Raw genomic sequence first — 14,787 nt, 5'->3', positions numbered from 1 at the left:
TCTCAGAATAGCTTTTTTTTTGTTTGTTTTTAATAGTCCAAAAGCAAAAGAATTATCCAAATGGAACCTAAACTGTTGCATATCAAAATCTCAAAACAGCTTTTCTTCATTTTTTTGTTTGTTTTTCATAATCCAAAGTCTAAAAGCAAAAAAAAAAAAAATCCAAATGGAACCCAAGATGATGATTATTTTGTATACTTCAATTACTCCATCAGAATAAATTGAGTAAATGAGACATAATAAATTAATAAATGAGATATTATTATAATGATTAGCAAAATGTTGTTGAAAACATTTTGATTTTATAATTAAAATAATAATTAATTACTAATAAATTAATAATATTGAAAAATAATGGCTACATAATTAAAACTACTAAATTAGATTATTTAATTTGGATTAATTGCTTTAATTTTAATAATCAAATTAGTTAATTGTTCAAAATTGGTTACTAAATTACTAAAATTATAGTAACTACTTTAAATAATTACATTAATTATTTAATAATAACAAAAAACTAAACGGTAATTACTTAAACTTTTAAAAATGATAAAATAAATTATCTAATTTATAATAATAATAGTAGTAGTAGCAGCAGCAGCAGCTGTGGAGGGATGGGTTCTGAGGGTAATAGCTTTGGCCCCCACTCCCTTCTGAGCCTAATGGGTTTGTAACTGATAAATAATAAAGGCTTTAAGAATATGTAAAATGCGGGTCCGGATGTAGTAGGCACGTTAGATAAGCACAATGAGTGAACACATAATAGTTATGTGACACATGTCCCAGATAATTTGTTTTTCATCCAAATGTTTTTGTTCCGTTAGAAATTATCCATTATTTTATTATTTTTGTCAAAATAATTAAAAATAAAAATAATGAAAAAGGGGAAATCTAAACGTGTTGGGAGTTGAGAAAAGTCACATTAACTAGGACATGTGTCACACAGTACATTGTCTGTTTTCTCGAAAGTGGTGCCCGCTCAATGATCAAATACATTTACAGACTTGCAATTTCTCTAATTTCTCTATTATTTTTTTTCTCATTTCCAATTTTTTCTTTCAAATTTATCATCATGGTTTGCCCCTGCATAGCAGGGGCCCTCTCTAGTATCAAACGGGTATGGGATTGGGTAGATTCCAAGGTTCAAAGTATCGTTACGTATCGGCCGATATGTATCGTTCCGGGACCCTTCCGATATGCCCCTACAGTGGGTGTATCGGGGGTCTGACCGGTTCAGGGGATGGAGGGGTCCTAGACCTTCTCACCTGAACCAGTTTTGAAAAAAAATAAAAAAAAAGTAAAAAAATGAGTATCGAAACACCCGCCGGTAGGGGAGTATCGGGTGTATTGATATTTTGAACGTTGGTAGATTCTAATTTTTTTCCCTTCTTTTTTAACTGTTTTCTGGTCTGATTTGGGCACAACCCGGACCCGGTTTATATGGAAAGGGCAATTAGTAAATGTTTCATACATGTACACCCTCTTGTCTCATGATTACGATCTTCGAGTAACGAGTGTGCCGTCGTTAATCGTTATGGAGAATGGGATGTGCCTGAATCATTACCCACCCCAAACGAAGAATCGAGACCATTCATTTAAGTGGGTCTCATCATATTCATATTCATATACATATTCATATATCGCCCACGTTCTAATTAAGGAGACCGATCCGGTCGGGGTCATTGCTTCCTGGTAAGTCTATGAAATGGAGCGGTTCTATCCAAAACCCGACTTAGTAGATATGGATTCTCTTCCCTAAACATTATTTTAAATTAAAGATAAGTAAATAATCCGGAGCGGGGATGGTTGAATGTTGATAGACTTGAAGGGTATGGGATATGGATCTCATCTCGATCTCAAATCTCAATCATGCATATTTCCTCAAAGTGTGGTGATGTAGGAAGTAGCGTAGTAAGCAATTGGAGTGGATTGGATTTGGGCCATTTGGCTGGATGCAGTCCATATCCGACCCTTTTCGTTTGTTAATTCCAAGCTCCGAATATCGATGCAAGCATGGCCAATCATCTGGAACAGGAAGTCCAGACACCAGACTGATGTGAACATAAGATGAAGCGCTAAAAAGCACTGCAACAATTCTCACTTCTCAGGGAGAGATGAGAAAGATTGAGAACACAGGGACAGACAGATACATCCTCGTGTCTGACTGGGACCCAGATATGCATCGCTTTCTCAGCTCATCTCATCAGACCACGGAAGATCGAACTACCACTTTTACCACATAGACACCATAGAAACTAGAGATAAGAGAGAGATTAAATTGCAATTTGCAACAGGAGGAATTTAGATGAACGCATCAAAAATAAAAAATCTGTAGATGCTATAAAGACGAGAAAGAGAGAGTTGGACTCAAAGCTTTGGGCAGATGGGAACATCAGTCAAGCCTCATGAATCCAATCGCGTCAGTCAGAACTCAAAAAAAAAAAATTTACAAAACAAAATCACTTGACGAAACAAAATCCATTTCGTGATTTTCCAGAATTTCCAACCTCTAAGAACCGAATCTAAAAAAAAAACATAAGAGAACTAAAACTAGCTTTTGTTTATCTTTTTGAGCACGACAACTTGTTGGGTTCATAATCTCCGAATCTCGTGGGTACCCATGAATCAAAACAATCACAAAGTTTCTTCTGTTTTTTTTTTTTTTGGTTAGATTAAAAGGACTACTTGCTTTAATATTAATGTTTTTTTCTATTTCTTTTTTTTCCTCGGTTTGCTTTGTTTTGTTTTTCTTCCGGTTTTGTTTCGTTTCCTTCTGAGATTGTCAAAAGATGTTAATTTTAATCCATCCTCTCCCACACTTTCTCTTTTCTTTGTTTCGATGTTTTGTTTTGTTTGACCTGGTTGAGTTGGGTCTATTTGTGACAGCAGGAAAACTGACACCCTCTTTAACAAATGCGAATTTAATTTAATTTAATTTTATTCTCTCTGTTGATTTTGCGGTGGGAGGGGATTTTTATTAGAGAGATGTCCTTTCCGGTTTTGTGTGATTTTTAAGAAGCCTAGGGTTTCTATCTTACTTTTCTCTTACGACCCTGGTTTCGATTTTGGGAGCTAAATATCTGGTTCTTCTCTGTTACGTCGTCGTTTTTTCTTGATTTTCTCATCTGGGTTATAGTTTTCTCTTGATTTCCCCATCTGGGCCTTTGATTTTTCTCTGTTCTCTCATCTAGCTCTGTAATTTTTCCTCTTCTGTCATCTAGGTCTGTGAATTTTTCCTGGTTTTCTCATTTGCTCGGTTGTTTAGCCGACTTGGAGGAGATTTCAGGTCTGATTTTAGTGATTCTGGCGGGGTTTTTGTTCCTCCTTGTGCGTATTCTTCCAGGGAAAAGATTGTTTTAGGATTATCGACCTTGTCCGGTGGGGGTGGTTCTGAGAGATGTTATGCTTGGAGGGATTGTGGCGGATTTAGAGGTTTGGTTTGTTTGCTTGGTGGAAATTGGGTTTTATTTCGGGAGAAGCTTTTGACTTTTGAGGTTGGTCTATGATCAGAAACAGAATAAAATTGATCAGAAACAGAACGAAATATTCAAGAACAAAATCGAAGCAAAACGGATGCAGAGGAGCACCAAGAAGAAAAGAAACTGTGTCTGTGTTTCTTTTTTAATTAGCTCCACAGTACAACTATAAATAGATGCAGGATAACCGACTAACTAACAAGAAAACAAGAAAGTGCTGACTAGGACAACAACTAACTGACTCTAAGTGACTATTACAATTGTACATAATATTCTTCATCCCCCCCTCAAGTTGGAGGCTGATGAGGATCAAAAAGCCCCAACTTGGACAGTAAAAGAGCAAACTGTGGAGCTGTTAAACACTTCGTAAAAAAGTCAACAAGTTGCAACTCGGATGGAATATACGAACGAAGCACAAAACCATCCTTATACTGCTCACGGACGAGGTGACAATCAATCTTCAAATGCTTCGTCCGTTCATGGAAAACAGGGTTCGCAACAATATGCAAGGCAGCCTGATTGTCACATCACAATCCGATGGGCAACTGAACAGGTATACAAAGATCACGGAGGATGTAATGGATCCATTGAAGTTCACAAACGGTAGATGCTAAGCTGCGATATTCAGCCTCGGCGAAGGAACGGGACACCGTGGCTTGCTTCTTAGTCTTTCAAGATATTAAGGAAGTACCTAAGAAGATACAATATCCTGTTAAGGGCCGGCGAGTATCAACACAAGATGCCCAATCAACATCACAATAGCCTTCCAACTTAAGTGTATTACCAGCGGGGAAAAGAGACCCTTGGAAGGAGAACCTTTCAAATATTTGAGTATATGTAAAGCAGCTTTCCAGTGAGAATCACACGGGTTCTGTACAAATTGACAGAGTTGTTGTGTTGCATAAGTGATATCCGGTCGTGTGAAACCCAAATATAGTAATCTCCTAATCAATCTGCGAAATTTATCAGGTTCTGCAAATGGAGTATCCTGCTGCTGTGTTAACTTTTGTGTTTTCGGCAATGGAGTACTTGCGGGTTTAGTACCAATCATCCCTATATCAGTAAGCAAGTCAAGAATATACTTGCATTGATTCACATATGTTCCTCGTCGTGATCGACATATTTCAAGACCTAAAAAATATTTCGCAGGACCAATATCTTTAATCGTAAATTCATTGTGCAGAAACTCTTTCATAGAAGTAATATTGCTCTCGGAACTGCTAGTGACAAGAATATCATCCACGTAAACTAACAAAATAATGAACTCAGAATATGACTTCTTAACAAACAAGCAGTGGTCATGTGCGGATTGCCGAAAACCAACCTGCAGAAGCTTAGATGTGAGCTCAAAATTCCACTGTCGAGAGGCTTGTTTCAAGCCATATAAAAATCGTTTTAATTTGCACACTTGACCTACTGCAACCTTAAGATATCCAGGTGGGGAAGACATATACACATCTTCATTGAGATAACCATGTAAAAATGCATTGTTGATATCCAATTGATACAAAGGCCATTGATTAGCTGCGGCTAAAGCCAAAACAATTCGAACAGTGACATGTTTCGCAACAGGAGAAAAACTATCCACATAATCAATTCCAGCTACTTGATTATACCCCTTTGCCACTAAATGAGCCTTATATCGATCAATTGTGCCATCCGGTTTAAGTTTCAATTTGTACACCCATCGGCAATCGATGGCCTTTTTACCATTAGGCAACTCAGTTAACTGCCATGTATCATTCCTTTCTAAGGCATCAAGCTCAACATCCATTGCTTTAACCCATTCTGGATTGAGTTTAGCCTCATCATAAGAGCATGGCTCTCGAGTAATAGAGACATTAGCTAAGTAAGTGAAATATGTGGGAGAAAAATTCACAAATTTAACAAAAGGATAAGCAGGTGGGATATGTGGGGATGACAAATGAACTGAATTGGAAACATAGTCCTGCAGCCAGTTGGGTGGTTTCTTAGGTCTAGAGATGTGGCAGATAAGAGGTTGTGTGGAAGGAGATGACTACGGCATGGGAGCAGAAATATTAGAATCAGATAAAGGCTGATTGATGGAAGATAAAGATGCAGAGGGAATAAAATCAGTAGAGGAAGAATGCTCAGCAGAAACAAAAGAATCAAGTGAATCAAAATCCTAATAAATGGGATGTGGAATAACAGGAGTGGATGTGGAAGTAGAAGAGGTGGCCTTATAAGGGAAGACACTTTTATGAAATACAACATCTCGAGATATGATGGTGTGATGCTCATCTAGATCATACAGTTTAAATGCTTTATAACCAGGAGCATAACCTATGAAGATGCATTTGTGAGCTCTAGGAGAAAATTTGGATTTGTGAGGTTGAACATTAGTGGCATAGGCTAAGAAACCAAAGACTCTGAGATGTGAGTAATCCGGAGGCTTGTTAAACAATAGTTCATAAGGACATTTCCAAGATAGAACAACTGAAGGCAATTTGTTTATTAGGTGTGTTACAGTTAAAAGAGCATCACCCCAAAATTTTATAGGAAGACTAGCTTGAAAAATAAGAGCTCGAGCTAATTGTAAAAGATGGCGATGTTTTCTCTCCACAACTCCATTCTGTTGTGGAGTGTAAACACAAGATTTCTGATGTAAGACACCAAAATCAGTGAAGAAAGAATGACATTTTTGGCTTAAGAATTCAGTGCCATTATCGGACCTCACAGATTTGATAATAGTTGAGACTTGAGTTTTAACAAGCTTAAAAAATGATTGCAGCTGCTATATAGTTTGTGATTTATGACGCATAAGGTATGTCCAAGTAGTTCTTGTGAAATCATCTACAATAGTAAGCATATAATGTGCTCCGGATATGGTTGGTGTCTTATAAGGCCCCCATATATCCACATGTATTAATTCAAAAGGACTAGAAGTATAAATGCTGGACAAATCAAAAGGAATTCTGGTTTGCTTAGCCAAAGGACATATAGAACAAACTTCATTAGCTGCAGAATTTATTACAAAAGGAAGATGTTTCATAACAATTGTAGAAGGATGGCCAAGTCTCTTATGCCAATCCAAGTAATCAACAAACAACTGTTTATTACTAGTAGCAACAACATTACAATGAGCAGAAGGAACAAAATTGATACAAGAAGCAAATTTAGAGATAGTAGTTGGCAAGAAAGAAGTGTGATCAAGAATGTAGAGATTCCTCATCACTTTGCCAACAGCAAGAACTTGATTACTCAGCTGGTTCTGTAGAACACAATGAGTAGAGCAGAATAAGACACTAATATTTGAGCAAGAAGAGAGTGTACGGACAGATAGTAGATTGAACTTGAAATCAGATATATATAGGACATTTCTCAGAATTAAGTTGGGATGTAAAACAACATCACCAATCTGTGTGATCTGCCTTACATTCCCATCTGGTAAGTGAATAATGCTGGTATGTGTAGGAGTATGGCTATGAGTTAAGAGAGTTAAATCTGCGCAAATATGACTCGAAGCACCTGTATCTATTATCCAAGAACCATGAACTGTATAATGTGACTTACTAGAACCAGAAGAATAAATTGTACCTACAAAATCTTCGGTGAAATCTCCAAAATGTGCTGCATTAACTCTGTTCTCCTCCACCTGCTATGTATTCTTCACAAGCTTCCTCAACTCTTTTTGTATGATTTTTGCTAAAGTATTCATGTTCAGTGAATTAATTTGGTCTTTGCATACCTCAAGTGGCGAATCAGCCATATTGGCAAAAGCCTTCTCATATTTTTGCTGCTTTTGCTTCTTCAAATCTTTAAACCAATCTGGATAGCCATTTTTCTTGAAACAAGTTTCCACAAGATGACCAGAAATATTACAATAAGTACAAAATCTGTCTCCCTTGTTCTTTCCATCTTTCTTCTTGAAGTTGTCTTGGTTGCTTGCCTGATTGTAAGTATTCGCAGATTGTTCTGCAAATTTTGCTAATAAAACACTACTTTCAATAGACTCACCAAAGTTAATATGAACTTGCCGTTGTTTTTCCACTCTCATTACCATAGCATACACATTGTTTATACTCGGTAAAGGATCCATTACCAATATCTGATTCTTTACATTGTCAAATGAATCATTTAATCCCATTAAGAATTGCATAACTCTGTTGGAGGAGTTGATTTTTCCATTTTCTTTGAGGCAGAGCATGTACAATGGCAACTGCATTTCGGAACTGGTTCCAAACAATTGAGTTCATCCCTTAGTTTTTTTTTTTTTTTTTTTAAATTGTTCGAATACATAGCAACAGTATTGTTACCTTGCTCTATTGAAGCTATTTGTCTCTTGAGTTGATACAATTGCGGTCCATTACTTTGGCCAAATTTCTCTTCTAATTTCAACCATAATGCCCTAGCAGTAGGAGTGTACACAAATGCCTCTGTCATCTCCTTTGACATCAAGTTCAATATCCATGAAATCACCATAGAATCTACATGATTCCATTCTTCATATTCAGTTGATGTAGGATCAGGTTCCTCGCAAGTACCGTCTATAAAGCCTAATTTTTTCTTGGCCCTTAAAGCAATTCTCATAGACCTACTCCAAATCATGTAATTGTTCATGTTAAGTGAATTAGTTACGAGACTTATACCAGGATGATCGGACGGGTGCAACTGCATTGACGTCTTCACTGAACGATTGTTCGAAGCCTGGTTTCCATCTCTTGTACTCGCGCTTCCGTCAGTCATCTTTGCAGAGATGATACTCTCGAACCAAGAGAAAACTTCAAATACAAATTACTTCAGCGTAGCGCACAAGATTCAGAACCGGAGCTCTGATACCATGATCAGAAACAGAATAAAATTGATCAGAAACAAAATGAAATATTCAAGAACAAGATCAAAGCAAAACAGATGCAGAGGAGCATCAAGAAGAAAAGAAATTATGTCTGTGTTTCTTTTTTAATTAGCTTCATTGTACAACTATAAATAGATGCAGGATAACCGACTAACTAACAAAAAAACAAGAAAGTGCTGACTAGGACAACAACTAACTAATTCTAATTGACTATTACAACTGTACATAATATTCTTCGGTCTACTTTTATTATGGTGTAGTAATGCGTTAGGGGTTTTGATTTGAGACAATTTTCTAGTAGATTTATTATTAGAAGTAGAACTCAGAAGAAGAGAAGAGTTGGACTAAACTCTAAACAGGGGGATAGGCGTCTACGGGTGTCGTCAGTCGTAAACTAATTGATAGGAATATTGGGTATTGATTTGTGTTCACAACTGAGTTGGATGTTTGATTCCTCCCTTTTGGAGATTTTTTCACTTTAATGTTGTCATCCTGAGCCATCCTCCGTGAGTGAAAGTGATGATGAGTCTTCCATGATTGAGTAGATTCTCTCTCAATTGGGACTAATACAGTACAGGTACAGGGAGGGAGCCAACGGAACAAGGTAGGGTCTAGGGTTATATAAAAAAAGAATATCTGCATCTTCACTCTACAACTAGAAGCCACGTAATAAAGGTAATATCATCTAGTTTCCCTACATGACCTACATCTATATTAGCCATGGTCCATGGTGGAGGTATCCCCTATCCCCTATCCCCTATCCCGTGGTAAATCCAGAGCGTTCACATAGGAGGAATGTGGTTTGCTTGCCACGTGGAAATGGTAGGACCTTTCCGATTATAAATTGACAACTAGTCCATTGTGAAGCCAAACAATAATAATACAACATTCACAAAATACATAAATATCAATTCTTAATTATATGTATATTATTTGGGTCATGGCTGTGTTGGTCCTGAGAGACATATGGCTGTTCAGTCATTGCCCGGTGAGTTCGGTTATGTCGGCTACGTCAGCATAGCTCGGCCACATAGGCATAGTCCGATCACGTTGGTATAGTTCGGCTGAGCTACGCTACTATTGTGGCCCTCATCTTATCCTCTCAGTCACGTTAGTTATACGTCACGAGGATAAACACTATGGATAATAAGAGAGAGGAAGACAACTCCGCCGAGGAGCAGGACTCTACCCCGAAGATGTCGGTGATTGACCTCATTCCAACAACCCTAAAAGCCTAATCCGACCAGGACACAGATCTTTGGCTATAAAAAGGCGGCCCCTACTGAAGGTAAGGGATTCCAACTTTAACTGACACCTGTACTGTTACTCTGCTTGGATCAACACCCTAAATGCTCGGCCCAACCATCTACCACCTCATATTTAGTGATCACCGGGGATGGTTTAACTTTTAAATTGGCGATGTAATGATAAACCAATCAAAATGGGATTGGCGTTGCCTCTTAGTAGTGGAATTGAATTGACAACTCCACGTCCACCTTACATTTTATCAGTACCGGAAGATTACGTGAGCACTGAACAAGGCAAGATGCTGTCGGTTGTTTCATTGTTTCCCTTGTTTATAAGCGGTATTCCGTATTCGAATTCGCCCACGTCCAAGTCCACCTGATGAGTGATGACCCGAGACCGAGAGACAGGCAAGGCAATATACGAACCTTCAACCCTCAACCCTGCCTGCACTATTAGTCAATTCTAATTTCTGACATGTTGTAAAAGGAAAAGGGAATCGGGTCGGGACTCGGGAAGGTATTTAAAGGGAGAAGATCCAATTTCATGATTCGTGAGAAGAAAACAATCGTTTTAGAGAGATGAGCCCCACGGTCTCCAGTCCACCTTTTAATAAATAAGAAGGTGAGAGACGAGAGCGAGCGAGAGAGAGAGGGGGCGTGGGGATCCTATTACCTATATATACCCTAAAAAGGTCATGACCCGAGTGAAACATTGAACACGCGGAACATGGATATGGATGGTGGCTGGTGGGAGTCATTAGTCATATGCCATTTCAGCAGTAACTGCACGAAGCTCATAAAATCCACCTATTCTGCTTTCTGTGTGTTCGACAAAATGTCTCTCATCACAAAATGCCTTTCACGTCACCCCCGCTATTCACTCTTGGGCTTGGCTTGACTAATCCCTTTTAATTTAAATCGCTAGTGATTAGTGTTTTGATGAGAACAAAAATAAAACTCATTAAAATAAAATAGCAAAAGACGGAAAAACAAATGATCAACGATTGGAATGAATAATGATGTAAGAAAAAAAAAAAAAACCAAAACTTCAGAAAAGCCTCTCCTTTTCCAGTTTTCCTCGTAATAATCCACTAACAAAACCCAAGCCCCTGCCACCACATCTCACATCTCTTTTCCTTCTTTATGCCAAGGTCCATATTCCATCTCCACCCACATTCACATATATATAAGAAGAAATAAGATAGATATCAACCCATCCATCCATCCATCTATCCGTCTTATACCACATTCCAATCCATCCTTTCTTTGCTTTCATGAAAAGACGTGAATGATTTATCAAAATCAAACAAACAAACGCCAATACCTTACCATATTTAAAAGAAGAAAGGTGAGCCTAGCTACTGAGCAAGAGAGCGACCCAGGAAGGAATAAGCATGGATATCCATCTAAAAGAACCCCAAGTGGCAACTGATAAGAGTCCATCTCCTACCTTCTTATCTTTCAAAGGGTGCATCACATTAAAAATTCGAAAGGAGATGCGTCGTCAACCAAATCCCTAGCACAGTTTTAGTATAGGACTTGACCTATTATACCTCCCTCACCCATACAGCTCATCCTACTTTCTTCTTCCTCAAATGGCAACAGTATTAGTATAGTATAGCAGCAGGATTCCCTTCCCTTTCTCTCTCCTCTTTTCTTCTCTCTCTCTCTCTCTTTATATATATATAACCTTTAAAGTAGCAATCTCCCGAGATATACGAGGTAGCAGTACGCCCATATATTACTGACAGAAGCATCTTCTTTGGTCTCCCTGTTGCCTCTTTTTGTACTAGAGTAAACCTCCATGAATCACCTAAATCTGGGATGCCTCCACTATGTTGGACGTTGCATATTATATCCACAAACACATAATTGAAGTACATTGACAAGGTCTCCCACACTCCAACAATACAGCCATGTACATCGATTCTATGTAAACACCTTTATTTGTGAGAACCACCTACATCACTAATTAAAATATATCAAACAACAAAGTGAACAAACTCGTATAGTTTGCAAAAAAGTCTCACTCGGTCGGTTGATTGATTACACCAAGTGTGTTCTTCTGTTTTTAATATCTTCTAAGTTCTAAACCGGCCACTTCTCAAGTTCTCATATAGACCGAGGCTCGTACCAAGTTCAAGCACAATAGATAATCAACAATTAGTTCGTAGAACTGTACAGGCATGAGAAAGAAGGAAATTCCTATTGGCTTTTTTACATTCCATTTTAAACCAGCAGGAATCCAATGGTGACAGACAACTCAAGAAAATAAAAAAAGAAAAATTAAAGGAAGTGTAAATGACTGGATTTTCTGGTGTTGGAATGGTGGGATCCAGAGTTCCGACAGTCGAGAGTGTGCCTCAGCATGCCTAAGGCTCGTTCTCTCTTTTGAAAATATCAAAACTTTCGATTGATTTTTGGTTGTTAATGAGTCAGGGCCCAATTCCTGATAGACTTGGAACTTAGAAGAAGTCAAGTGTGGGCTCAAACTCTAGACCCAAAACCTCCTATTGGGCTGGGCCAACATACAAGGTATAGTACGACATAAAAAAGACGACGACACTGGCGACAAATTTGGCATCCCAGTATCTCCCAAATCCCAGACCTGTAGCTATCTGATGATGATCCGAGATCTATTCGTGACCTGGCTATGCAACGTGTGTCAATGTTAGTTCACGGATTGACTACTATATATATTTTTAGAACTAAGTTATTTTCATTCTAATAGAAACATTTAATTCAAGTTGATCCCGGTTTTAATATAATAAACAGTGGAGAGGGATTTCTATACCGAGACAACAAAGGAACAATAACAGTGAGGTGAGGGGGGTGAGAGACGGTCATCGACATCAATCTCCCATCAACTCAAAAGAAAAAGAGAAATCGGGGAGATTAGATTAGATTTAGATTTAGATTTAGATGATATCCTACTCCTCCAGTCCTCCTCCTTAAACAGACAGACAGAAAGCAAAACCTGTTTTCTTTCTTTTGTTTTTCTTTTCTTTTTAAGTTGTTTTCCCATAAAGCGATGCTCGGAGAATCTCGCACAAATCTTTTAACATCAGAGAGAGAGAGAGAGAGAATATCCAGACGGTCGCTTCTTAAAATTTATAAAACGTTTAAGGGGAAAGAAAAAAAAATGGTAAAATAACGAGGGGATAGGTCCGCTAGCTGAGCTCGACTCCTTAAGAAGAACACCAACACCCAGGCACCCACCATCTAATTCTAAATCGTCATCAGTCATCACATTACACATACCCACCCTTTGGCCTTTTGGGTCCCCTGTTTGGTGTTTAGTCCCGCAGACCTCCAAACGAACACTCAACAGATAACCCCATGGCCAGCCCCATCCAAGTTAAAGAAGCAGTGCTAGTCGCTCCATCAGATCCAACCCCGTCTCACGTTCTCACCCTCTCCTCTCTTGACTCTCAGCTCTTCCTTCGCTTCACCATCGAATACCTCCTCGTCTACCGCCCTCGCCCCTGCTCCGACCGTGATGCCATCGCCGCTCGTATCAAGTCTGCTCTCGCCCGCGCTCTCGTTCCTTACTACCCTCTTGCGGGCAGAGTCAGAGCTCGACCCGACGGCTCCAAGCTTGAGGTCGTATGTCGGGCACAGGGTGCGGTCTTTATCGAAGCCGTTTCGGATATCTCCATCTCCGACTTCGACCAGGCCCCACAGTACCCCACGCAGTGGAGGAACCTGCTCTCCTTCTACGTGGCAGACGTCCTCCGAGGGGCCCCACCTCTCGTCGTTCAGCTCACATGGTTGTCCGGCGGTGCTGCTGCGCTTGGCATCGGCATTAATCACTGTATCTGCGATGGAGTAGGCAGCGCCGAGTTTCTCAACTCGTTCGCCGATTTGGCAGCGGGACGACGAACAGGGCTCGCGGATTTCAAACCCAAACCCATCTGGAATCGAAACCTTCTCGATCCTGTGGCCCCATGCCAGCCTCGACGCTCGGTTGCACACCCAGAGTTCGATCGCGTCCAGGACATAGCTGGGCTGGTTTCCAGGTACTCCCGAGAACCACTATCCCCAACCTCTGTCTGCTTCGACAAGAGCACTCTAACCGAACTCAAGAAGATCGCCTCGCCCACGAACGAGCCTTCCTCCTCCCCTTATACGTCGTTTGAAGTGCTCACAGCTCACGTTTGGAGGAGCTGGGCTAGATCTCTAGAATTGCCGGCGAACCAGACACTGAGACTACTCTTCAGCGTCAACATTCGAGATCGAGTGAAGCCAGGTCTACCGGACGGGTTCTACGGGAATGGGTTCGTGCTTGGTTGTGCCCAGACGACGGCAAAAGAGCTAGTGGAGAACGATTTGGGATGTGCGGCCGGGCTGGTGAGGAAGGCAAAGGAGAGGGTAGGGGACGAGTACGTAAGGACGGTGGTGGAGGCGGTGAGCGAGTCGAGGGCGACACCGGATACGGTGGGGGTGTTAATCGTTTCGCAATGGTCAAGGCTGGGATTGGAGAGGGTTGACTTTGGGTTGGGGGAGCCAGTTCACGTGGGACCCATCTGCTGCGATAGGTACTGCTTGCTGTTGCCAGTCTACGAGCAGAGTGGTGCGGTAAAGGTGATGGTAGCGGTCCCCCGGAGCGCCGTCGACAAGTACGAACATTTGCTCAGGAGCCCGAACTTGTAAAGAGTCCAGGCCAGGACCGTCCCGGCCTAGCCCAGCCCAGCCCAGCCCAGCCCAACCAAACCTAACAGAGAGGTGGTATGGAACTATGGATTGGATTCCTTCCGTACTCATTGACCTGTAATAAATTCTTTTTTTTTTTTTTAGGTTTGACTCTTTTAGCGGTCAGATTCTCGGTTCATAATCCCAACATGGATTCGCTTGTTTGTCCTTGCTTTGTGATAGTTTCTTCTTAGTGAAGTTAAAAAATCCAAGGTCGGAAAAAAATTATGCGATTTAGAATGTTGTACATAAGACGGATGGAATTCAATCATCCATTACATGCTATCTCTCTGTCTTAAAGTCTAATCTGATGAGTAATGACAAATGAGTCTCAGCCTCTGTTTCTCTCTCTCTCTCTCACGAGTCACAATGATGAATGACCCACCACGTTCTGTACATATTCATTGAGATTTGAGAGTTGAGAGGTCAGAGGACCCAACCAAAGCAAAATGTAAATAGGTAGACACAGAGCAGGGAGCAGGCATTGAATTGAAGACATTAATGAGAGGACGGGAAGCTGTTTCTTACAAGGAAAATAGCTCCATGCAGCATGACT

At 40.1% G+C, this 14,787-nt stretch overlaps 1 protein-coding gene across 1 annotated transcript; it reads left to right on the top strand.

The window, feature by feature from the left end:
• The first annotated feature begins 12,638 nt into the window (after positions 1–12,638).
• On the top strand, positions 12,639–14,395 carry LOC104602545 (HXXXD-type acyl-transferase family protein). The gene has a single exon (XM_010266274.3). The coding sequence runs from the start codon at positions 12,879–12,881 to the stop codon at positions 14,190–14,192; it is 1,314 nt and encodes a 437-aa protein (XP_010264576.2). The 5' UTR covers positions 12,639–12,878; the 3' UTR covers positions 14,193–14,395.
• The last annotated feature ends 392 nt before the right edge of the window (positions 14,396–14,787 follow it).

The sequence above is a fragment of the Nelumbo nucifera genome, chromosome 2, assembly GCF_055504915.1.
Source record: "Nelumbo nucifera cultivar China Antique chromosome 2, China Antique-T2T, whole genome shotgun sequence".
In the NCBI taxonomy this organism is placed as follows: domain Eukaryota; kingdom Viridiplantae; phylum Streptophyta; class Magnoliopsida; order Proteales; family Nelumbonaceae; genus Nelumbo; species Nelumbo nucifera.
Note: the sequence above shows the minus strand (reverse complement) of the source record. Positions and strands in the feature narration are given on the sequence as shown.